The 22,224-nt window shown below is 54.8% G+C and overlaps 2 protein-coding genes across 4 annotated transcripts; both read left to right on the top strand.

Annotated features, from left to right (window-relative positions):
- CUEDC1 (CUE domain containing 1) lies at positions 1,625-16,168 on the top strand. Of its 3 annotated transcripts, none has more exons than XM_021415454.1 (12): positions 1,625-1,775; positions 5,386-5,454; positions 10,418-10,852; positions 11,250-11,371; positions 11,869-11,977; positions 13,002-13,170; positions 13,557-13,640; positions 14,246-14,335; positions 14,830-14,923; positions 15,118-15,176; positions 15,332-15,402; positions 15,531-16,168. In XM_021415454.1, exons 3-11 carry the CDS (start codon positions 10,562-10,564, stop codon positions 15,397-15,399), a joined length of 1,086 nt encoding a protein of 361 aa, XP_021271129.1. In that variant the 5' UTR covers positions 1,625-1,775; positions 5,386-5,454; positions 10,418-10,561; the 3' UTR covers positions 15,400-15,402; positions 15,531-16,168. The 3 variants fall into 3 exon arrangements, with proteins under 3 accessions (XP_021271129.1, XP_021271131.1, XP_021271130.1); XM_021415456.1 differs by lacking the exon at positions 1,625-1,775 and adding an exon at positions 4,673-4,938; XM_021415455.1 differs by lacking the exon at positions 1,625-1,775 and adding an exon at positions 4,937-5,062.
- Positions 18,081-20,494, top strand: MRPS23 (mitochondrial ribosomal protein S23). Its single transcript, XM_021415457.1, has 5 exons — positions 18,081-18,494; positions 18,593-18,760; positions 19,278-19,355; positions 19,470-19,593; positions 20,011-20,494. The coding sequence occupies exons 1-5, from the start codon at positions 18,451-18,453 to the stop codon at positions 20,164-20,166; spliced, it is 570 nt and encodes a 189-aa protein (XP_021271132.1). The 5' UTR covers positions 18,081-18,450; the 3' UTR covers positions 20,167-20,494.

Here is a 22,224-nt window from a genome sequence, read left to right on the forward strand (position 1 = left end):
CTTACTTCTCTCTTAAGCTCAAGTCAGGCTGCTGGGAAAGCTGGGCTCATGTTTTTCAAAATAGTAATAGGTGGGTTTTTTTGGTTCTTCGGGTTTATGGGCTAATTTGAACCATCCTGAGAAGTTTTTCTTTACAGATGCTTCTTCATCTGTAAAATGTTTCAGTGTGGGCATCTGACACTAGCTTGCATCAGAGAGCATAGACCTCTGCTGTTCTTACCTCCAAAATTAACCTAACCAGTAAAAATGACAAGGGGGACTTTCAGAATGCGTGGAACCTTTTGTTTTTCAGAAAAGGCAGAAATACTGCATTCACCTTTTCACAAGGTTGTTATTGCCAACTGTCAAAGAAAAACTTGTGTTCTGTGTTTTCCATGACAGTTTCTTCCCCTTCCCCTTCCCTCCCCCTTCCCCCGGGAATTATCAATTTAGTTGCAACTGGCTGAATTAAACTCAGTATTTTATTTCTTAATAGTTGTGCATTTCTTTTTCCATTTCTTCTTCCTTGCTAGTGTCATTTGCAGCAAGGATCCATATCAAAGGACAGTAAAGAAATTTGATCGCCTGTTTCCTCTGAAGCAAGGCTGGATTCGGAAAAGATATTTCAGTCACAAAGCTCACTGCAAGGCACTGAAGATGCACCGATCTGTATTTAACTTTGGGAAGGCAAATGTTGTGGCATATGTACTTGTACTCACTGAAAGCCAAAGATTTGCCTCTAATGTTTTTGCTCTCACTGCTGTCTGTGTTCCCTGTCAAAGCCTTGCAGATTTTTACCCAGGCAAAGGATTGCTGAGCTGCCAGACGTGGATGAAATGACTGAGAAGGGAAAAAACCTCTGCACAGAGGGCTGAGCTCCGAGATCCTTGGACCATCCCTAACACATGCTAGGGTCCAGCACCAGAGCCGTGCTCCCCACTGGTCTGGCTGACCCTGACCCTGACGGGTGCCATGGGGGGCTCGGCTTTCTTCCTGCTGGGAAACGCCAGCACGTCGGGAAGGGTTGGAGAGCTTCGAGGTGCTCAGCCACTGCTGTTCGCGGTCTCGCTCTGGTCTCTGCAAAACGGGAAGTGTTTGCCCTATGTAAATTCACTCCTGTAATTTGTAAGAGGAGATCGCTTCCTGTCCTAAGCTGTTATGTGGTATGGCTGCAAGCTGTCAGATGCTGTAGCAATGGATCCCGGAGGCGGCTGCTTTCTATTTGTGGTTGAAGTGATGCTTTGTTATAATCTGTATCTCATGTGCAGCCCTTGGGGCAGGAGCGCTTTCTCGTTGTCGTGGGGGCACTCTGGCCTGGAACCCGGGACCTGGGCCACACTGCGAACACAAAACCACGCCGAGAGCAGCGGTGGGGCTGGCAGCCCGCAGGCAGACGGCGGGGCCTGCAGCTGCAGTAGTCCCGCTGGGCGCAGCGGGGCACGCACCGAGGCCAGGCCCACCCCGAGGCCTGCGCGGACCGGGCGGTGCTGCACCCTCGACGCCTCGGGCGGGCAGAAGAGGCCGTGAGGCTCTGCAAGGTGCGGCAGCGAGGCCCGGGGGGCGGGCCCGTGCCCAGGGGGTGAAGGGGTCCCAAGGGCCCCGGCTGCGTTTTGGCCCGGCCGCCGCTAGGCCCCGCGCCCCCCCGAGCCGCCCCGGCCCCGCCGCGCCGCCCCCAGCTGCCGGGCACGGCGAACGCCCCCGCCCCCGCCCGCCCGCCAGCCACGTCCGTCTCCCGTCCCGGCTCCTTTCCATGGTTCCCGGCGTGGTCCGTGCCTGCCGCCGCCCCCGCAGTGCCGGTAAGGGGGGCGGGCCGGGCCGGGCCAGACTCGGCTCTTTGTGCGCCGCGGTCGGGCCGAGCAGGGCGGGCGGTGTCTCCCGGCCTGTGCGGGCCGCGGCGCGGAGCTTCGGCGGGGCCGGGCGGGAGCGGGAGCGGGAGCGGGAGCGGGAGGGTCTGCGGCGCCGAGAAGGGCCCGCCCGCTGCCCCGGCTCGGCCGAGCCGGCGGAGGAGGGACGGGGCCGCCGGTTCGGTGTTCGCGGGGTCTGGGCACGGCTTCCCGGGGGCAGCCGGCCGGAGCCGGGCCGCGGGGAGGGGAGCGGCGGGCACGGCCCAGCGGGGGCTGAAGGCGCGGGGGCTCCGGCGGCGGCCTGACCCCGGCGAGCGCCTCCTTCCAGCGGCCGGCATCGCGGCCGGGCCCCGGGCCGCCCGGAGCGCCCAGCCAGGCTGCCCCGTTGCCGGGCTGAGCCCCTCGGGGATCCCCACCGAGGCCATCCCGCCACGGGAGAGCCCTGTGGGGGTGCGGTGCAGCGAAGTGCTTCTGTCCGCGGGACGGTGGGCCCAGCCCGTCGAGGCCGTTTGGCCGCCGGTGCTGCCCCCGTAGCGTGGGGTGCGTGGCCTGGCACCGTGCCCCGGTCTTTTCGTGCGGGCTCTGGGAGCTCTGCGCCGGGATGCCATCCCGTTCCCCTGCTCCTCATTAACAGAGCGATGTACTTCAACCCCGGACATCGCTGTTGGGGATGGATCGAAGAGCTTAATGCAGGTGGTGTGTCAGGCCCCCGCGTGCACTGAGGTGCTGGTGGTCTTGGAGCTGTTTGTGGCCCCTGGGTTGGGTGCTGAGCTGCCCCTCTGGGCGGGGATGGATGTTTCTGGGGCTCCCTGTGCCCCCATGTGCCCCGTGAAGTTGTCATGGGCAAACAGCAACAGAGAAGAGTGAGAGCTGCCTCGCCCCTGGAAATCACCACTTCAAAGCAGCGCTCGGAGCGTTGTCAGCCTCCTCAGGCAGTTTGGAAGATTCCTTTTTATTATTTTTAAAAAAGCAGCAGAGTTGCACCTCCTCCTCACATCTCCTCCCGCTGCTGCCACTGAAAATAAACGTGGGGGTGACAATATCTGTGAGGAAACCCCACTGTCCTGGGCCAACCCTCGGTTTAGGGATGCCTGGTGGGGGTGCTCAGGGGCCCATGGCACCCAGGGAAGGCTTTTGCTCATTGACTCCTCCATTTTGCTCGCCTTGAACAGCCTCTCACCCAGACGCCAGCACCCATCTGGATCTGCAGTGTCAAGGAGTGGGGTTTCCCTTTGCAGCCCTGTTTGGACAGGGAAGGCTGGGAGGAGAGCTGGAAGGTGGCTTGTGCTCAGTTTGTTGCCATAAGGATGAAATCTCAGGGCAGGAGCTGGGTGCTGCCGCCTTCAGCCTTGTGTGCGCTGCCAGCATCGTGGGGTGCTTGTGGGCACGAGTGGCAATGCTGAGGCTCAGGTGGCTTTTGGTGGCTGTTTGCCCTGGTTTGCCTTTACTTGGAGCTCAAAGCCTTTCTCTTCCATCAGCTCAGGCATCCGTGGGTTTGATTTAAGGCAGGTGGTGGTGCGTGTGATCTGGCTGTGGCAGGGACATGGCAGCTTTTGTTGGTGCCTGTGGCACGAGGGGTAAAAACCCTGCGAGAACAGAATGATCAACTGGCAATTGTCATGGGGAACTTAAAAGAAAAAAGGCATCGCCAAACTCTGCTCTGAACTAGTGCTCGCCCCTGGATTTTCTGCTGAAGGACTGTCAACCACAGCACGCTGTGGGGCTGCTCCTACCTTTTCCCTCTGGCCCCTCCTTGGAACCAGGAGTGGGGCTGCTGAGCCATGCTGCGTTGTGCCGTGCTCAGCCCTGTGGATCTGCAGGACTGCAACACTACCAGAGCAAACCCCCCTCACCCCTACCCCACCTGCCGCTCCACTGGGTACTTCTCTGGTGCAGGCCCTGAGTGGCTGCTGGAGCGAGGACGGCTGCTGCCGGGCTGAGTTCCATGTACAGTCAGGACAGAAGGTCAACCAACAATTTATTTATTCTTCCATTCATTTGGTGTGGTGTAACTCGAGAAACTTGGGATCTGGTCAGTTGAGACACTTTGTTTAAATTTCAAACTACTTTTTTTTTTTTAAAGCCTCTTTTGAACATCCGTACTGTTAGCTGCCCCTGACGCACGTATTAACCACCAAAACGCACTGACTTTTCAACTGGAAAATGTTAAAATGAGGCTTGTGATTAACTTCTCATTTTGGGAATGGGCTAAGAGGTGCCAGGAGGGCCTGTAGAGCCTTTCGTTGAAACTATCAGCCTTTTAAAAAAAAAAAAAACATCCCAAGCAGATGTGAGCAGAGACGAAGCCACCGATGTCCTGCGAGCACTGCCCACACCGGGGCTCCGTGGTCTGGTGCTGGTGGTGCCGGGGGGGGGGGGGGGGGGGATGCAGCGGTGCCCCCTCTCTGGTGCTGCCTTTGATGCCGGTGAGTGGCAGGTCCTTTGTGGCCCCTTTGTGCCCTCCTCTGTTCTCCTGGCCCGCACAAAACCTGCCATGGAAACCAAACCCGGCCGCTGTCCCAGGAAACCCGGAGGCGCAATTAGGAAATGCAAATACAAATGCAAATTCCTTCACCGCCTTCAAGGCTCTGGAAAATCATCCCTGGGCCACCAGCCGATGTCCCTGCCTGTGGGCACCAGGAGGAGGATAGGGTGCAGGTCTAGGGGCAGTGCTTGTGGCCGAGGGCACCTCGGGCTCTTCTCCCCTTTCCCCAAGGCTTCTCCAGCATCTTGTGGGAATAATGGGGCGTTTCAACCCGCTCAGAGCAGTGACTCATAGGTGACAATGTGATATTGATTTTTTTTTTCCATCCTCTCTTGGTTGCCCAGCGACAAACAAACAAACAAGTGTCTTAAAATCCAAGCCGGCAGGAAGGGAGAAGCTCTGGTGGCTTCCCAGAGCCATGCTGCCATGTCCCTGCCGTGGGCAGGATGCATGGGCAGGGTGCTGTGCAGAGCTGCTGCTCCCGCCTGGGCTGCTCCATGGGCCCATCGCGCCGCTGGGCTGGGAGCCGCTGGGGCAGCACCATGGAGGTTTTGGCATCTGTGGGACTGACCCTGGGAGCTGCCCTTCTTGGCATTGGTGACAGTCCCACGCTGCGTTCAGCTGCTCATGGTACTGCTCACCTGTCTGCCTCCAGACTGGCTGGATTTTGTCAGCATCTGGAGGTGCTTTTCACAAATGGAACTGCTTCCATTGCCCTGAAAGAGTTCACCCAGAGCTGTGCTGTGCCCTGCAGGTGCCTGACTGCACTCCCATGTCTCTCCAGCACCCTGTGCTTCCTCCCAGCTCTGTTCCAGTGAGTTGCTGGAAAACGAGCTCCAGATCCCGGAGGTGGCATTTCTTCCTTCTCCTGACATCTCGTCCATCCCTGCCCTCACCCACATCCCTGGGGCAGTAGTAGGGTAGTGGGGGGAAAAGGGCAGATTGTTTCCAGATAATGGAGCAGGGAACACCTGCGTCTCACTTACTGCGATGTTCCAGCCCTGAGCTGATCTTTGTGTTTGACTCAGTTACGGAGTCCATTCTAAGACTGTTTTTTCTTTCCCTCCCTGTTTCCAGGCGGCAGTGGAGCTCTGGCACAAGGACAGCGTGTGCAGGAGGTTGGGAGCTCGGCGAGAGCACTGCAAGGTACTGGGGTGGGGGCTCGCTGGTGGGGAAGGGGCGTGGGGACAATTCTGGGCTCCCTGTGCTTGGGAAGGAATGAGAGTAGTGTTGGAGAGGGGATGTGGAGCTCTGGGGTGCTGTGAGGGCTCACAGCTCTGCTGGGGGCAGACAGACGGACAGCACAGCTGCGGTGCCATGCTAATCCTCTTGTGCTGATGGAGCGTTCTAGCTTGTCCTAAACCACTGCTTATAAAATCCTCGCTACTTTTAGCCTCCCTGGCTGATAATTGCAGCTGTCAGATGAGCCCGAAGCAACTGGGACAGTGCAGCGACGGAGCTGTGCGTGAATTAATTATGCAAACTTAAAAATAACAAAGTAGAAGTGAGACTGGGCTTGGAGGAGGAGTGCGTCCTAGTTTGGCGGCCGGGCAGAGTGTGCTGCTGGAGCACATGGGCTGTGTGCCACTGGGAGCTGGAGCTGAGCGACCCTGGGAAGGACTGAATGCTTCTCTGGGCACTGTCCTGGCTTCCGGATCCGTATCATTCCCGTGTCAAATCCTGTGCTATGTGCTGCAGTGGAGCAGAAGGAGCACAGCGAACATGATCTTGTGGCTTTCAAGGGCTTTTATCTCCCCCTCCCGCAGCCGCGGTGTGCTGGAGGGTCTGCTGGAAACCTTCGTGGTGCTCCTGGAGGAAGGGGCTGGTGTGTCGGTAATTAACTGTCAGTCCCAGGCGAAGTGTAGTGTTCCAGGCAGGTTCTCCTCTGCTGAGCAATGTCACCTGGCGTGAGATAATACAGAAGAGCAGCATGGTTGTGCTGTGACGCTGTGTCCCAGGACAACAGTGCCCGGATTGTCAGCTCGGTGCTTTTGCAGGGCTTCCATTGGCCATATGGCTTAGTGACTCATAAACCCAGGAACTCCTGTTTGCAGCGTAATTACTCCTTTCTGCCTGCAATGCTCTGCTCTGGGATGGGGCTCTGAGCTGCCCTTGAGCTGCAGCGGTGGCCATGGGTTTCATCCACCCTATGTCTGCCCTCTTCGGTGGCCGTGATCTCAGTGACCTGACCGAGGTGGCTGTGAGCAGCCCGCGTAATGACCGCTTCTAAATCTTTTTACCAGATCCTAATGGACAAGGGCCTGTCCTGGTAAATAATTTACCGTGCCCATGAGTGAGAGTTTCACTCCACTCATTTTGTTTCCATAGAAACTTCCGCGCTCCTTCTGCTTCACGCAGCCTTTGGCGAATCAATACCCATTTTTGTTCCTTTGCGCACTGAGTGATGGCCCGTAGATCTCAGGGACCAGAGGCCCTGCGGCACCACGGTGTCACGCTGCTGGCACTGGTCAGGCCCTGAGCACCTGCCTGCCCCAAACCATTGGTTTTCTTCCTGCTGAACTCCTGTGCGAGCCTGGAAGCGGTGAGGTGTGGACTGACAAAACCTGCTCCCAAACTGCCAGAGCTGAGCACCTTTGTCTCTGCAAGAATTTATCTTTCCTTTGCGCTCTGCAGCTCCCCAGTGCTTTTGTGCAAGGGTTTGTGCTGAGCCAGGAGCACAAAGGGAGGGGGGATAAGTGGCTGAGGACGGGGCTGTGCGCCATATGGCGCGAGGGCTCTGCAGGACAGGACTGCCTGCAGTGCCGTGTTGGCGCCAACAGTGTGTCCGTCCGTGAGCAGCCCCGGAGCCCTGCAGGGCCGGCTGGCGCCCTGTGCTGCGTGCAGATGGGTAAACTGAGGCATGCGGAGTGCTGGGAGGGGGCTCCGAGCTGGGGCTCGGCCCCGGCACCTCACATCGGTGTGATCCAGGGGGATGCCGGCACCGGTGGCAGCGCTCGAACAGCACAGGAGCAGCTGAGGTCACCGATGCTTGTGCAGCAAAGCAAGCCAGCCACTCAGCTTAGGGCAGCGCTGACCCGGGGCACGTCCCCACGCGGCCGCCCGCCCGCCCGCTGCCACCTTTAAGCCCAACCCCAGCACACGCCGATCTCCCAGCTGGGACTGATGCATTTTGATGTCAGCAGTGAAAGCTGGAGGAGGAAAGGTCACGGCGGCTCAGCCACCCCGTGGGATAACCTTCTATCTGCCCCTCTGCTTTCGGCAGCCTCTTGCTTCTAATTTATGACACGCTGACACCAGACAGATTTGAACAGAGATGCGTTTAACCCGTACAGAGGGATACAGGGTTACTTTCATCGCTCACACTTGCTTGACCTATTTTTCTTTAATCCCTTCCTGGAAACCTGATTTCATGTTCGAATTCCCTCAACTATTTCAGGAATGTCGTCCTACCAAGATCAAATTACCTCCAATGAATCCGGTGCGAGGCAGCCTCACCAGGCAGGCAGGTTTTTGATTAAGATCTGGCACTACCTCATTAATACAAGCCTCATTTGAAAGGGTGGGGGCTGTAATTGTGGCATGGCAAATGCCTGTGAAAGCTGGGATTAGTCACAGGGAAACCCTGATGTGGGACTCCAACACCTCAAGGAGGGGACCACAGCTGCTGGACAAGTGCCCACATCCAAACCCACCCGTGTCCTCAGCGAGGTTGTCACGGTGCTCCCGTGCCATAGGCAGACCCTCCAACGCACCTCGTATGCCTGCCTGTTTCCATGTGAAAGGATCAGAGTGCAGGCACAGACCTGGAGGTGTGTGCTTGGCTGCTGGAGTGAGCAGGAAGGTGACAGAGAAGATTTTGGAGACTTAACGTAGCCACGTCCTGCACGTCCCCGGGGTGTGCTCTGAATTTCAATGTGCTGGTACACACTAATTTTTGTTCCCGATCATTTCCTTTTCATCCTGGTTTTAATCCTATTACAGTCGGTGCTGGGCAGACACCTCCACCGCCAAGCAGTCCCTGAGCTCTGAGATGCGTTGCAGTGAAGTCCCTTTGTAGGCGCCTGGCCGAAGGCAGAGCCCTGGGGCTGAAGCACTGATTTTTGGCTTAACGCCTCCAGTTTGAGTCTTACTCTGTTTTCCCTCCTGAGCCCTGAGCAGGGACAGCCTACGAACACAGCATGGCAATAGCAGGGGAAAAGGGGCTGTTCCTGTTCAGCCGCTTTTAAAGAACCCCATCTGTTGTCTGAGCCACAGCAGACATTGGGAAAGAACATTCCCCTTCGCATCGGTGCCAAGGCTTTTTTCCCTGAGCTGTGAGGGCTGGGAGCAGTCGGTCCCACTGCTGTTACAGCTGTTGGCTCCTTTGCCAGGACTGCTTTCAGCAGAGCTGAGCAACTGCTGTTCCCAGCACAGAGCTATGGACTGCCTGGCCCCTGGGATCACCGGCTGTGCCGGCCCTGTGCCTGGAACAGCACGGGCGCTCCATGGGCACGGCCTCCTGTGTGGTGCAGCTGCAGCCTACAGAGGTGAGCCCACAGGCAGCAGCCCATGCTGCAGGTCAGTTCTGCAAGGTACTGGGCTCTGCAGGGAAGTGGGGAGAGTGCCCTCTCCTTGGGTCACGGTTGGCCGCCAGATTTCTTCCTTCTTTTTTGGGCAATCTAAAGGATTTTACTTTTCCTGGCGCCCTGCCAGCCCCTCGCTGGCGTTGAGGCAACAGCCAGCAGTGGGGATTCTGCTGCCCGCCCCGAGCACAGGGACAGAGGAGGATCTTGGGCATGGAACTTTCAGCTTTTTAGTTAAGTTGTGCCAGTGGGTGACTTGTTTTTCTCCAGATTTTAACTCACAATGATGTAGTGCTTTGCATTTCTCCGCATCATCAGCAGGATGTCTTCACGGTGCAGTCCCCCAATGTTGCTCAGAGCCAGACATGCAGCAGAGCCTTTCTGGCGTTCAAATGTCCCCATCCCTCATTTTTTTTCATCTTACGACCAGAAGTTTTCAATTATTCCGCAGGCGGCTGCTCCCAGTCACGCTATCTGGCGTGGGCTCAATGTAACCGAGAGCCTCATCACTGCTCCCAGCATGCCAGAGCAAAGCCTGACCGGCAGGGATGGGATGAGGCGCTCCCTGGTGATCCCCGGGGCTGGGCTCCCACGTGCAGTGTGGCCCTGCTCAGGGCGTGGGGCAGCGGGTGACCTTCAGAGGCGGCCGCTCTGCGTAATGGGTTTCAATCTGATTATGCAGTGTTTTGCTAAGAAATGTGCTTGGCATGTTCTTCTCAATTAAATACAAATGTAGGGACAGTTATCTTGAACCCTCTGCCTGCTACTTGGGAAAAAGCCTTTGAAAATGATATTACGGATCAAAAGTCTTCCTGGGGTAATTCTTTTTAAACGGCAGAGTTAATCCAGAACTGAATTTGTCCCTGCATTTCCAAATGAGAGGCAGTAGCTGTATATAATCTGTTTATGGTTTTAAAGCGAATGTTAATCTTGGATTTGGTGGCTTTTCCCAAGGGTCGATTTGCTGTGCTGCAAAGTGTTTTAGCCCCTGCACTGAGATGACTCCATCTTTTATTTTAAAGAGAGATTTCACCATGTTTATAAACAAATGTCAAACCTGGGAATGTTCAATTTGTGGGGCCCTCTGCAGTGGAAGTGGTGCCATTTTTCTCCCCTTGCACTGTTTGGTTTGTGCGGCGCCTGGCACGGCAACCCAAAGCTCATGGATGCCCTCCTGGGGGATGTGCCGTGCACAGGGGGATGCAGTTGAATAGTTTGAGTTTAATTGAATTTCTCCTGTGAATTTCTGAGGTCTCACCGTGCCCTGGGTGCTTTCTTTGCACACCCACAGTGCCCTCGTGCAGCCCCTGCCCGCAGCTTCCTGGCCACGCGTTGGGGCTGAGAAAGTAAGGCAGAGCCACGAAAGGAAGAAGTTATAAATCCCACTCGTCTCCAACAGAAAGCAAAAAAAACACCAGAAGGGGGGCATTTCTGAGGTGGGCTTCATATGAAGGTGGTTACCAAAAATGTGTCTTGTGCTTCAGTCCAGCTGCTAGTCCTGGCTCTGTGGAGCTCAAAGCTGTCCCCATCCTTGGGGCCCTGTGTCGCTCCGGAGGTGACTTTGTGACATCTCCCTCTGCCTGCAGGTGCTGGGATGCTGCAGCGTGCCGGGGGCTGACGTGCAGAGCTCTGGCTGTGGGGAGCAGTGCCTCTGCTGCCCAGCCATGCGCCCGGCCGGCAGCCGGGGCCGTGCCCCATGACGAGGTGCCCACCTCACCAGGACCGCCGCCATGACGAGCCTCTTCCGGCGCAGCAGCAGCAATGGCGGCTCACGCGGCGGCTCCTCAGCGCAGGAGCTCAACAACAGCCGCCCCCCCAGGCAGGTGCGCCGGCTGGAGTTCAACCAGGCCATGGAGGACTTCAAGACCATGTTCCCCAACATGGACTACGACATCATCGAGTGCGTTTTGAGGGCCAACAACGGCGCCGTGGATGCCACCATCGACCAGCTCCTCCAGATGAACCTGGACGGCAGCGGCTGTGACGACAGCTCGGACTCGGAGGACAGCATTCCCCCCGAGGTACTGCTGCGTCCGGCTTGGGCTCGTTCTGTCTCAGTTCTGCCCCCTGCACGACTGTGTGTAAGGAAAAGACAGCGGAGCCGGTGTCCTTGTAGGCCTGCAGCTGTGCTTTGTGGCTGATGTGGGTGCCGCTTGACAGCCATCTGAATGCTGGCTTGGCCAGTTTGTAGCACGCAGCCTGGCTGGTTGGCCACGGGCAGTGCTTGAGGCTTGAGCTAAACCACTCTCCTCCCTCCTTTCTTCCCCAAAACCAATGGAAGGCCTTTGTCTCCTGCCCTATGGTGCCAAAATGCAGTGCCCTACAGAACAGTGCCCCAAACCTGCCCAGTGCATGTTGGCCCCATCCTCCCCACAGTACTGCTCAGCTCACCCTCAGCCTCTCCTCCTCTCTCCCTAGATCCTTGAGCGCACCCTGGAGCCAGACAGCTCGGATGAGGAGCCACCCCCAGTGTACTCCCCCCCAGCCTATGAGAGCCAGGCGCTGGGCAGCCCACGTGCACCTCCCACCCCCCCACCCAGGTGAGCCTGTTGCCTGTGTGTTAGGACAAAGTCAAAGGGCATGAAGGAAGCTTGCAGCTGGATGAAAAATAGCCCTAAACCATGAACAGCTGAGAGGGAAGTGAGCTGCCCCTGGAGTGAGTAGAATGGCAAAAATCAGCTCCTGGAGGCAGGGAGTGCTCGCTGTCTCTGGAAAACACCAGGTGCTGTGTGGCTGGGGCCTGGCACCTCTTAACTCTTGGCACCAGGAGCCCTGGTGCCTGTGGTGGGGAAGGGCAGTGGACTCTCTGCAGGGCTGGTGCAGCCAGGCTTGTGACAGAGTCCTGGAGCTCAGCTCTTCCCTGACAGCACCTGCTGTGACCATGGGCTTGTAGGATAGCCAGGCACAATGAGATTTCTCAGCCCCTGGACACGCCTGGGGAGCTGGGCAGGTGGCTGCTGACATGGGTCCCTGCATCACAGCGTTCGGTGGTGGTTGAGTTCCCTCTGGCTGAAGGCTCTGGCTATGCTCACTGCAGGACGGATGTGCCGGGGCCCGGCCGCTACAGGAACTGGAACCCACCACTGCTTGGCAACCTTCCCGAGGACTTCCTGCGCATCCTGCCCCAGCAAGCTGCCCGCACGCAGGTGAGCACCAGCCCCGAGCCCCTGTGGCGTGACCGAGAGTCATGGGTTGCTTCTGATTGGTTTGAAAATCGGCTCTGTTGCTCTGATGGGAAACGCTAGGACCAGCCAATGCTTCTGGCAGAGCAGTGAGGCATGGATGCTCAGGGGATGCTGTGTACATGAAGTACAAAATCGGGTACAAATTAGGGGATGTCCTCATGGGAAATCGGGGTACTAGTACTCTCCTTGGCAGTTTTGGGGCTGGCACCACAGCACCCTGTGGGGACTGAGCACAGCCCCAGTGGGCACCAGCTCAGCTTCGGCTGCTCCTTGTCCCCTGGGCATCCCATGGCCACTTTGCACCTCTGCAACAGGGCTGGTGCCCACCCAGTGTGGCAGGGGCCTGGGGAGGGCTGTAGATGCATCAGCTTTTTCCTACCCTTTTTGTCTCCAAAGGCAACCTGCTACGTTGCCATATATAATTGCCTGAAAGTTGAGCTTCTCAGGCTGTAATACCTTTCTGGGAATAGGAACATGCCATTTCATTGGGGCTGAGGGAGAGAGAGGAGCAGCTGTCCCTCTCTTTCCTAGTAATTGTGTGCTTTTGCTTTTTATGGCACTTTGAGAGCAGCGATAGATATTGTAGATAGATACTGTAGGCAAGGGAGAGATTGATCCTGTGCAGTGTTGCTCTGCTCTTCCATGTGTACGGATGCAGTGGGAGCCGGGGAGCGTGAGAGCGTGCGAACAGTGGGGCACTGCCAGCAGGAAATTGCAGTCTCCTTTTAGTTGGGCAAAATCAAAGCAGTGATGCTGGCTGCGGGACCTTTCTCCTTCACTTCCATGTTTTGCTTCAACCCTATGTATTTAAATTAAAAATGTGATTTGAAAAAGAGCTCTTCCAGATGATTCCCACATCTGGGGCTCTGCTTCCATGCAGCGGTGTCCGCCTGGTGCTGCCTGGTGTTGGTGTCAGACATGTGGGCTCCAGATTCTTCGTGCTGTGGCCATGGACCAACCTCTGCCTGCATTTGCTCCTGCACAGGGCTCCCCTGGATGCCGGCAGCCTGTGCCACGGGGCCAGGGCTCCCTAGAGCAGGAGAGGAGGTGGAAGCAGTACCTGGAGGACGAGCGGATCGCGCTCTTCCTGCAGAACGAGGAGTTCATGAAGGAGCTGCAGAGGAACCGGGATTTCCTCCTTGCCCTGGAGAGAGGTGAGAAGCACCTTTAGGAACCTCTGTCTGCTTTTCAGGCGCGTGCCCCACTCTGGGGCGCTACTCCTGCTGCGGTGTGTCAACCTCATCCCCATCCGCTGCAGTTGGAAAACCACTGCGTGTCGGCGGGTGCTCACTTCCTCTGCTGTGGGCTCCCACAGGGTGCCTGCGGTCGCTGTGCTGCAGCGGTGATGGTGCCGGGGGGACGCTGCCTGCCCGCTCCCACCACTCCCAGCTGCAGTGTGGAGATGTTTGACATCCCTGGGGTGTGGCAGAGCTTGTCCCTTTGCTGCTGCAGGGACTGAGTGCAGTGGGCATGTATGGGCAAGGAGCATGAAGCTATGCGTGCTGCCTCGAGAGTCTGACCAGGGCTTTTTGTTTTTCAGATCGACTGAAATATGAGTCAAAAAAATCCAAGTCGACCAGTGCTGCTGTCAGCAGTGATTTCTGTTTCTCCTCCATGACACCAGGTAATTTCAAGATGCACAAGAGTATCTCCTGCCATCAGTGGGATGCCCGGCAGCTCCACCCAATGTGCCACGCCATGCTGTGCCATGCCATGTGATGTGGCTGCATGGGGAGGAACCCAGCTGGTCCCTCCCTACTGCACAGAGCCTCTAAAAGCACATGGCAATGGGGCAGGCAGGTGATGGAGCTGGGTGCTGGTGCCCTCCCCACCCAGCCGCTCCTGTGTCCTGCCTCCATTCATCCCCTGGGCCCAGTTCCCAGCGGTGACAAAATCCACTGTCATCTTGATGGGAGCAGAGGATTGTGGCTGGGAGGCATAATGACTGTTCCCAAGTAATCCTGATTAACCTCAGCAGGGAAGCAGCTGCCTGGGGACAGAATTAGCACTGATAGCTGTCCAGGTCCCAGAGTGGGGCTGGGGTGGGCAAGATGCGGCTGCTCAGCTGCAAGTTGGGGTCACTGCCTCCAGGGTTTCTGCACCCCAGATCTCAGAGGGGTTTTGTCACCCAGAGCCAGGCATGAAGTGCTGTGCCCTTGTCCTGCTCTCTGTTACTTGGCTCTGACAGTGACCAGATGTGCTGCTGGTGCCCAAATGTTTGCCTTCCAGGTGACGTAGCCCCTCCTGGAAACAGCGAGGCCGGCAGTGCCGTATCTGATGATGCCTTATTCAGAGACAAATTGAAACACATGGGAAAATGTGAGTTGGTTTCCAGGCTCCAGTCTGGCAGCAGGAAGCCCACGAGGGGTTGGAGGAGTCCGTGGATATTTTGTGGCGTGTGTTGATGATGCAGGTGGTGCTGGGGATCCCAGAAGAGGAAGCAGAGGAATTTGCTGTAACTTTCCCTTTCCTCTTAAGCCAGTCACAGTCTGCTTCTCCCATTGCAAAACAAACCCAAGTTCTTTGGGCAGCCTGACTCAGACTGCAGCTGGCCAAGACCCACTGGGGTGGCCTGGGGTAGTCATGGGTAGGGAGTACCACGGAAATCCCAATGAAAGGGTACGAACACCAGCACCTCTGGCCAGAGGCCACTTGTGTCCCTGCTGGTGGCAGGACCTGGCTCTCAGTGCCCAGCACTGCAGTGGCTGCTCCCGGCACTGGTGGCTCTTTCCTGTAGCTGTCTTCTCCCCACCATCCCTGGCAGCTCTTGGGGGAGTTTGGGGTGAGACCCTCACTGGGCTGCTTCCTTCCAGCAACGCGCAAGAAGCTGTTTGAACTTGCCAGAGCCTTCTCCGAGAAGACGAAGATGAGGAAGTCAAAAAGAAAACACTTGTTGAAGCACCAGGTGTATCCTAAAAGGGGCTTGTTACCATCTGCCCCTGGTAGCTGGGACTGTTGGGGGAATGCAGGGTATGAGTGGTCCTGGGGACTCTGTGAGACTGCGGTTTGGAGAGGAGCGTCCCCAGGTGCCCCAACAGCTGTGGGCTGTGAGGAGCAGTTTGTGGTGCTACGGCCGTGGTTTTCCTTAGCAGAGAATGCAGGCTGGGGACAGCTGCGTCCACAGCAAATCTTCTTGATGATGTCGAAGGACACTCGTGCGGTAAGAAAGGCTGTGCCATGCCGTGCTGTGCCATTCCGTGTTGTGCTGTGCCGTGCCATGCCATGCCATGCCATACTGTGCCACCTCAGTGGTATGGGACTGGCATCACCTGTGGGGCAGTTGCAGCCCCTGACCCGTCTGTCTCTGTCTTTCAGATGAAGATTTTCAAGCACGACGGCAGCAGCTCCGGGAAGAGGAGGAGATGCTGAAGGAAGGGCAATAAATGGTGAGGGCCCTGTCGGCAGCTGTGGTGCTGCAGCTGGTGACAGCCCCAGCACTGTGATGGTGCTGGCCGTGGTGTGGCTGAGGCTGAGCACACACTGTTCTCCCTCCTCCTGGTCTCCTCCCCTCCAGGTCCCAGCGCTGGGGTTTACTGCTGGCACAGAATGTGCAAAGGGCTTAATAAGAAGACAGCTGAAAAAAGGAAAAAAAAAAACCCACCCAACGACAAATAACCTAGTTTTTTGGCTGCTCCCCCTCTGCTGTTGTACTTCTCTGAAGTACAAGTGTTGAAGTGAGGCACAAAGTTTTCTTATCAGAGGTTTGAAAACAACTTCTCCTACCTAGCAAATCAGCCAAAAAAAAAAGGGAAAGAAAAGGAAACACAGCTGGCAGCTGGAGTGAGCTGTGGCACAGGAGCTGGTGGGTCTGGGACTCAGGGAGGAGCCGTCCCTCCTGCACGCGGGATCCACACAGTGCCGCCAGAAGAGTGCACATGGGCTGTGCTAAGGGGGATGCCCCCGCTGCGGGAGCTGCTTGGCGGAGCGTCCCTGCGCATATCTCTGTGGTGATCTGATGTAACTTTCCTCTGCATACGCAGGAAAAGAAAACACATGAGAAAGAAACTAAAAACCGTCGTCTACTATTGCTAGGGGTAATAAGCAGAGATTCAGATCAGGTAATAGATAATGTAAGTTGTTTATAAAAGGAAAGGCCTTCTTTTCCGAGGCATTTCCCTTTGCATTAAACTTTTGCCTTTGGCATTGCTCAAACTGCCTTGAAGTCGGACCCTCACTGCCTTGCTCCCTGCGGGGCAGCACTAAGGGCTGGATCTGTGCCAGTGCAGCGGCCGGGCCAGGACGCATCCCATCGGGTGCAGTGCTCCAGTGGTGCTCCCAGGGCTGGGCAGGGACATCCCCTGCTGCTGTAGGTAAGGTGGAGATTTGGGGCTTGCAGCTGGGGCTGGCAGAAATGTTTTTGGCATAAGGGTTTCATGAGCCAGTGCGGGTCAGGAGGAGCACTCCCAGCCTTGGGAATCGTTTTTCCAGGAGAGCGCAGGGGCAGCCGGGAGGCAGCGCTTGGATCTCTGCAGCATCCTGAGATGCTGTCAGGCTAAAAATAATTACGTAAACAAATTCCTTTGCTGTGTAAGTAACGAGTGACGAGCACCAAGTCAGAATTCACTCCCGCCAGCACATTTTCTTCTCCTTTATCAGCATAATCTGTTTACTGCTCAATCAGGAGGTGGCTGCAGACGTGCCTGTTCTGCTTTCTGGCTCCTGTGAACCAGCACAAATGTTGTAAGATTTGTGCTGCGAAGGCGGCAGACGCAGAATCCCATCCACCAGACAAGCACACAACTGCTGTCCCTGCCTCTCTGTGGGTTTGCTAACAGAGCCCACATTGCTCTGGCTCACTCTGGGCTCCTCCCAAATCCACCCTGTATCCCCTTTGAAGTGGATGCCAACGTTTTTCCCCGCAGCCACAGTGCACCTGTTGAGTGCTGCCACAGGGCTGCAGGGACACCACGTGCCCTCAGCGCTGCCATGGGCTGCTGGCACCAGGGTTGGCGCTCCTTGAAGCAGCAGAAGGTGCAGCCCTCAAGTCTGAGCCCAACTTTGGTTCTGCTCCTTTTTAAGGAAGGGGCAGTGGTGTCCCCTTTGAAATGGAGGCTACAGCAGTGCTGCATGGCACTGGCCTTTTCCCCAAGGTGACTTTATGAGGTGGGAATGGGATGCAGGGAGGTACTGGGCAGGCACAGCCCTGCCCTGCATAGGACCAGGTCTGGGGAGGTGCATGTGCCACATGTTACGGTGCAAAGCGTGAAGCTGTGGCTTTGCTGCTGGAGCAGGAGCCGGGGGGCTGCTATCACCAGCCCAGGGCTGGCTCTGACATAGCGGGAGGCCGCCGCTGCTCCCTCCCAGCCCAAAGCAGCGCTGCATATTTGGAAAAAAATCAAGCTTGGAATTGGATCAGCTTGTAAATGTTCCAGTGCTTCTGAGCTACTAAGGGCTTAACTCACAACAAAGTTTCCATGTGTGCAGGAAGCACAGACAGGCGGAGCAGCAGGGGCTCCTGCAGGCTCCGAGCTGCTGTCCCAGCGGCTGTGGCTGCTTTGGGGTCAGGGGATGCGCTCCTAACAACGCCCTGAGCTGTCCCAGCCTGTGCTGCGCAGCTCTCGGTGATGTCACTCTGCGGCCATTTTAAAATATCTTGGAGGCACAAAACATCGTTTCAATGGACGATGAAGAGTGGTTATTTTTATCTCCTTTAAAACAACACTAAATCAGGTCTAACGAGCAGAAAGGCCCCTACAACCGGCTCGGGAGCCAAAATGCATTTCTCACACAAAGCTGTACAATTCTCAGTGACGTTTCTATCACTTCTATACAAAACGTTTTAAAAAGAACAACAACAAAGGAAGTCTGTGGCGTGTGTGAGTGTTGCTCTTTTAGAATTTATTTCCATGAGTGATTTTCTTAAAGATGTTTAATAGTAATTCGTATAATAAAGTCCTGTTGTACTCTTAACACTGTGGCATTTTGCTTTTTGCTGCTGTTATTTTACAGGGGGAGAAAGGAAGAAATCAGAGTGGGGAGGGACCTGCCTCGTCCTGGAACAGCTGCAGTGCTTCTTCCTGAATTCTCTCTGGGAGCAGGAGTTTTGTTTCAGAACTGTGTTTTAATGAAACAGCGCTGGGAGAAGCCCAGAACTAAAAGCTGTGGTGGGATCACGGTGAACACTGGAGGAGCTTCAGGCTAGCACCTCCGTGCACGTGTTCTGTGAGCGTAGCGGCGTGACAACTGCTCCCAGCACCCATTTCAGGACTTTTAGACCCAGCTCTGGGACAGCAGCGCTGGCCCTTTAAATGGCGGAGGGGGCGGATCCGCAGCTCGGCTATCGGCTGCCTCTGCCTGCGCGCCACCTCCCGCCCTCGGTGCACCCTGGCAGCGGATTGGTCAGCGGCGCAGCGGGAGAGCACTTCCGCTTCCGGGTGGCGGGGCAGCCTGTCGCTAGGGTGGCGCTGTTGCTAGGGGAGGACTAGGCCGCCGCCATGGCGGGGAGCCGCATGCAAAAGACCGGAAGCGTGTTTAGCCGGTACGGGGGGTGTCGGGAGGGCGAGTGTAGGGCTCAGGGGCTGCGGGGAGGAAGGGCTGAGCCCGGGACGGGCCCTGAGCTGTGCCTGTTGTCCGCAGGACCCGCAACTTGCTGCGTATCGGCGTCATCCAGAAGCCGCTGTGGTTCGACGTGTACGCCGCCTTCCCCCCGGTCCGCGAGCCCCTGTACCGCGTGCCCCGGCCGCACTACGGCAAGGTGAAGGACGTCGTGCCGCCCATCTTCTACCGGGAGGACGAAGTGCGAGCGTGAGTCCCCGCCCGGGGCCGGAACCGCCCGCGTTGGGGCTGCGCGGCCGTGCGGTATGCGCGTGGTTGTGCCGCTGCGGGGCGCTGCGGGAACGCCGCTGCCGTTGTTGTCTCCGAGCCGCGGTGGGGCTGCTCGTGCGTGGCCGTGCCGTGGAGGAACCGCACGGCGTGGTGTGTTCACAGAGGTGGCCGGGCACCGGGTCGGGTGAAGGCTCGGCTGCCATGGAAGGTGGAACGGCCGTAATGCGCTGTGCGTGGGCTGAGTGAAACCCCCGTGCAGAAGTTGCGGTGCTCCTGCGGCGATACGGGGGGTGTAAGTTAGCGGGAACTTACGGCAGCAGCCAAACGCTGGGGCGAGCGTGCATGGTCTAATGCCCAACAGAAAAAGGAGTGACAGTTTTGTGAAGACCTCTTGTTGTAGACTGGCTCTGATCCTGTTAATTTATTTCCAAACACGTCTGGTTTTGATTGCTTTAAACACTGGTTTTTGGTTGTTGTTTTTTTTTATTTTTAATAGGAAATTTTATAGAATTTATGGCAGTGGTCCCAAACCTTTTGATCTATCACAACCAAACTACAAATCTACTTGCCAAAGGTAAGAGTTCTGGTTTTAAAAATTAAACTATTTCTGAAACTTGTCCCTGTCTCCCGTTAAGTCAGCAAACCGAAATGGTATTAGCGAGAGTGAAAGTACACTCTTGAAATCTAGGTTTGTTGAGAAATACAATGAATTGAAAGAAGAGGGAAAAATCGAAGAGGAAAACCTGTTTGAAGAAACAGGAAAAGCCCTTTTGGCCAGTGGGATAACTCTGCAGAGAAGAGGAACAGATAAAGTAAGCTAAATTCAGTTGTTTTTTTTTTTTTTTGGAATGTGCTCTTCATTTTCCTCATTATCCAGTTATTCCTGGGCTGAGCATCCACAGTGTTTTTTCTGTAAGAGAGGCTGAAAAGGAACAGAAATTGGTTCTAGTCAAAGTGTAATGTGATATGAGCGTGTAGGAAGATGAAATCACTGCCTGTCTTTTATCTTTTACCTTGAGGTCAGCAATCTCATTTTCAGTTTCTTGCTGTGTTGGTGCTTTGAGACTGTATTGTACCTTTATAGCAAAAGCATGAGGTAGAACTTCTCTCTTAGCTTTTCTGGGCAAGAAAACTGGCAGTTGCTTTCTGTTGCTCTCTTCAGTCATGCTTTGACAAACCTTTTCAGCCCCGTTTTTTTTGTTATTGTGATCATCTATCATTAACTGTAGGTAGCACAACAGGATCATCAGGATGCGGAAACCAGGGATTCTGTACTACGTCTGCAACTTCAAACCGTGTTGGAAGAGTTGCAGGAGAAGAAGGAGAGTCAGGAGGAGCAGAGACCAGAACTGAGAGAAACACAGAAGGAAAATCCTTCGTCCTAACAGCTGCGCTCTTGTCTTGGCACATCCTGCAGCTTGGCATTGTGTGCCCACGGCACTCACCAGCTCAGGAGCCAGCATTTCCATCTGCACAGCCTGGCAGTCGTAAGGAATGTTCTGAAGGAGGGTATGGCTCAGTCTTCTGGCTGCGGTGCCTCCCTGTGATTGTGTGTGTGACACACATCCTTGTGTCTTTCCATCTCCCCACTTAGGAAGTGGGAGATGATCCTCTTCTTTTGAGGAACGTTGTCTTGACATTTTCAATAATGTTGTCGCAGCTTTTGAGATGGAAAATAGAGTGGAAAATTAAACGTTTCCTTTAAAATGGGAACCTGTGTCTTATTTGCAGTCGTACTATCTTGCACTGAGGGTACAGGCGTTGTGACAGTCCTGCTGTTGAAATGGCAGATGCTATTTACTTGATGCATTGTAACAGCTGTCAGAAGAGTAATCTTTTTATAGCTGATTCTGAAGAGTCGCTATTTATATGAATGTTCTACTATGTTCTTTCTGCTTCGTCACTTGCTTACATTCATAAGAGGATGAAGCATAATACCAAATAATTTGGGTCTTTGAAGTTTTTCAGCAAGTCTTAATGAAACTGGTCACTTTGGAAATGTGGAAGGTGCACCATTACCATTCTTTGCTGTAGACAAAGTTGAATGCTTTTACAGAAAGTGACTGAAACTTTGGCACAGAAAAGGAAATAATAATCTTACCACAGTTCAGAGCTGAGTATAATTCCTTTCTTCTCATGTCTGTAAACTTGATTGCTGAGCTTGTTTTTATTAAGAATATTGGGTTTAGGCTAAAGGAAAAGCAACAACAACAACAACAAACCAGCCTGTTTTAAGTCATGGCAAGCAAATCTCTCTTCCCACTTCTAACTCTTCCCCAAAAAGGAAAAGGTCAGGATTTCCTTTTGGTTTTGTACCCACCTTGCAGACATATTCTCAAGGTGGTTTTGTGACACTGCTGCTATGTGTAATTCAAGGCAACTCTATGAATACGTACTGAGTGGCGGTAAAAGGGCTGATTTAAAAATCCTGTTCCTTTTTTCTTTTTCCCTTTTAAATGGCATGATTTACCTCCTGATAGCAGTGTAATTACAGTAGAATTACTCAGTTACCCTTGGAAGGTCAAACTTTATTCCTAATCCTGCTTGGTAATTCTAGAGCTGATGTTGGTGGTGCATATGCCTGGCTGTGCAAGATGCTTACACATGGAGAGTAAATTACTGCCTGAATCTAAAGCCATATGTGGCAGCCCTGTGCAGAGGCAGCTGCTGTGCCAGTATCCAGCAGAACAAGTTTGGGAACCGCCACGGTAGGAGAGAGGCTAATGTAAACAGATGTGGTGACAAAAGAAATCAGTTAAAATGGGATTCAATCTGAAACAAAACTGGAGAGGAGATGCACGTACTGAGAGTAAAATGTGCACTTCAGTCATCAGCAACAAGTATTTGGGCGGAGGTTTCTTTAAATTTCAGTGCTCTTTGGCCTTGATGAGGGCCGAGGCCAGCTGCCCTCGTTAGTAAAGTGCTGGCAGCTGTGATGTGAATTTCCCTTCTTGTGCACGGTTTCTTTGTGTGGGACAAATGGTTATCGGTCACAGACGGCTCCACATCTCCTACACTGCTGCTTTGTGTCTTTGCTTTAGGACTTTTCAATCTGAGGTAAGTGTACTGAACATCCTATTTTGCGTTATTACTGTGGGTGATGCTCCTAGCTTGCCCAGAATTGCGACTGGAAGTACTTTAAAATGAAAAGTAGCGCTGTGAAGTTGAGTGCCATAACGTGAGAGGTTTCTCACTCCCTTTGCTCGCAATTTGGTGGCCTTCTGTTCATTGTTGCTTCTCTAAAACAGTGCCAAGCTGCCAGAAAGAACCTTTTCTTCTGTTCTCTGCTCTCACCAGCTTCATTCTTGCATCTTTGGTGAGCTTGGCTGTGTCTTCCTTTGCCACGTGGAGGAATAAGAAATGTAGAATGCCAAAGAGGGCAGTGGCTTGCAGTCTGCCGTGAGCCAGTTTCTATACAGAGCTCACGCTAACAAAATTAGAAT

This window comes from Numida meleagris, chromosome 18 (genome assembly GCF_002078875.1).
Source record: "Numida meleagris isolate 19003 breed g44 Domestic line chromosome 18, NumMel1.0, whole genome shotgun sequence".
In the NCBI taxonomy this organism is placed as follows: domain Eukaryota; kingdom Metazoa; phylum Chordata; class Aves; order Galliformes; family Numididae; genus Numida; species Numida meleagris.

Coding starts and splice junctions, on each gene's coding strand:
- CUEDC1 (XM_021415454.1), top strand. CDS start 10,562: ATGACGAGCCTCTTCCGGCGCAGCAGCAGCAATGGCGGCTCACGCGGC. Junction 11,372..11,868: donor CCTCCCACCCCCCCACCCAG/GTGAGCCTGTTG, acceptor TGCTCACTGCAG/GACGGATGTGCCGGGGCCCG. Junction 13,641..14,245: donor TTTCTCCTCCATGACACCAG/GTAATTTCAAGA, acceptor TTTGCCTTCCAG/GTGACGTAGCCCCTCCTGGA.
- MRPS23 (XM_021415457.1), top strand. CDS start 18,451: ATGGCGGGGAGCCGCATGCAAAAGACCGGAAGCGTGTTTAGCCG. Junction 18,761..19,277: donor CGGGAGGACGAAGTGCGAGC/GTGAGTCCCCGC, acceptor TATTTTTAATAG/GAAATTTTATAGAATTTATG. Junction 19,594..20,010: donor AGAGAAGAGGAACAGATAAA/GTAAGCTAAATT, acceptor CATTAACTGTAG/GTAGCACAACAGGATCATCA.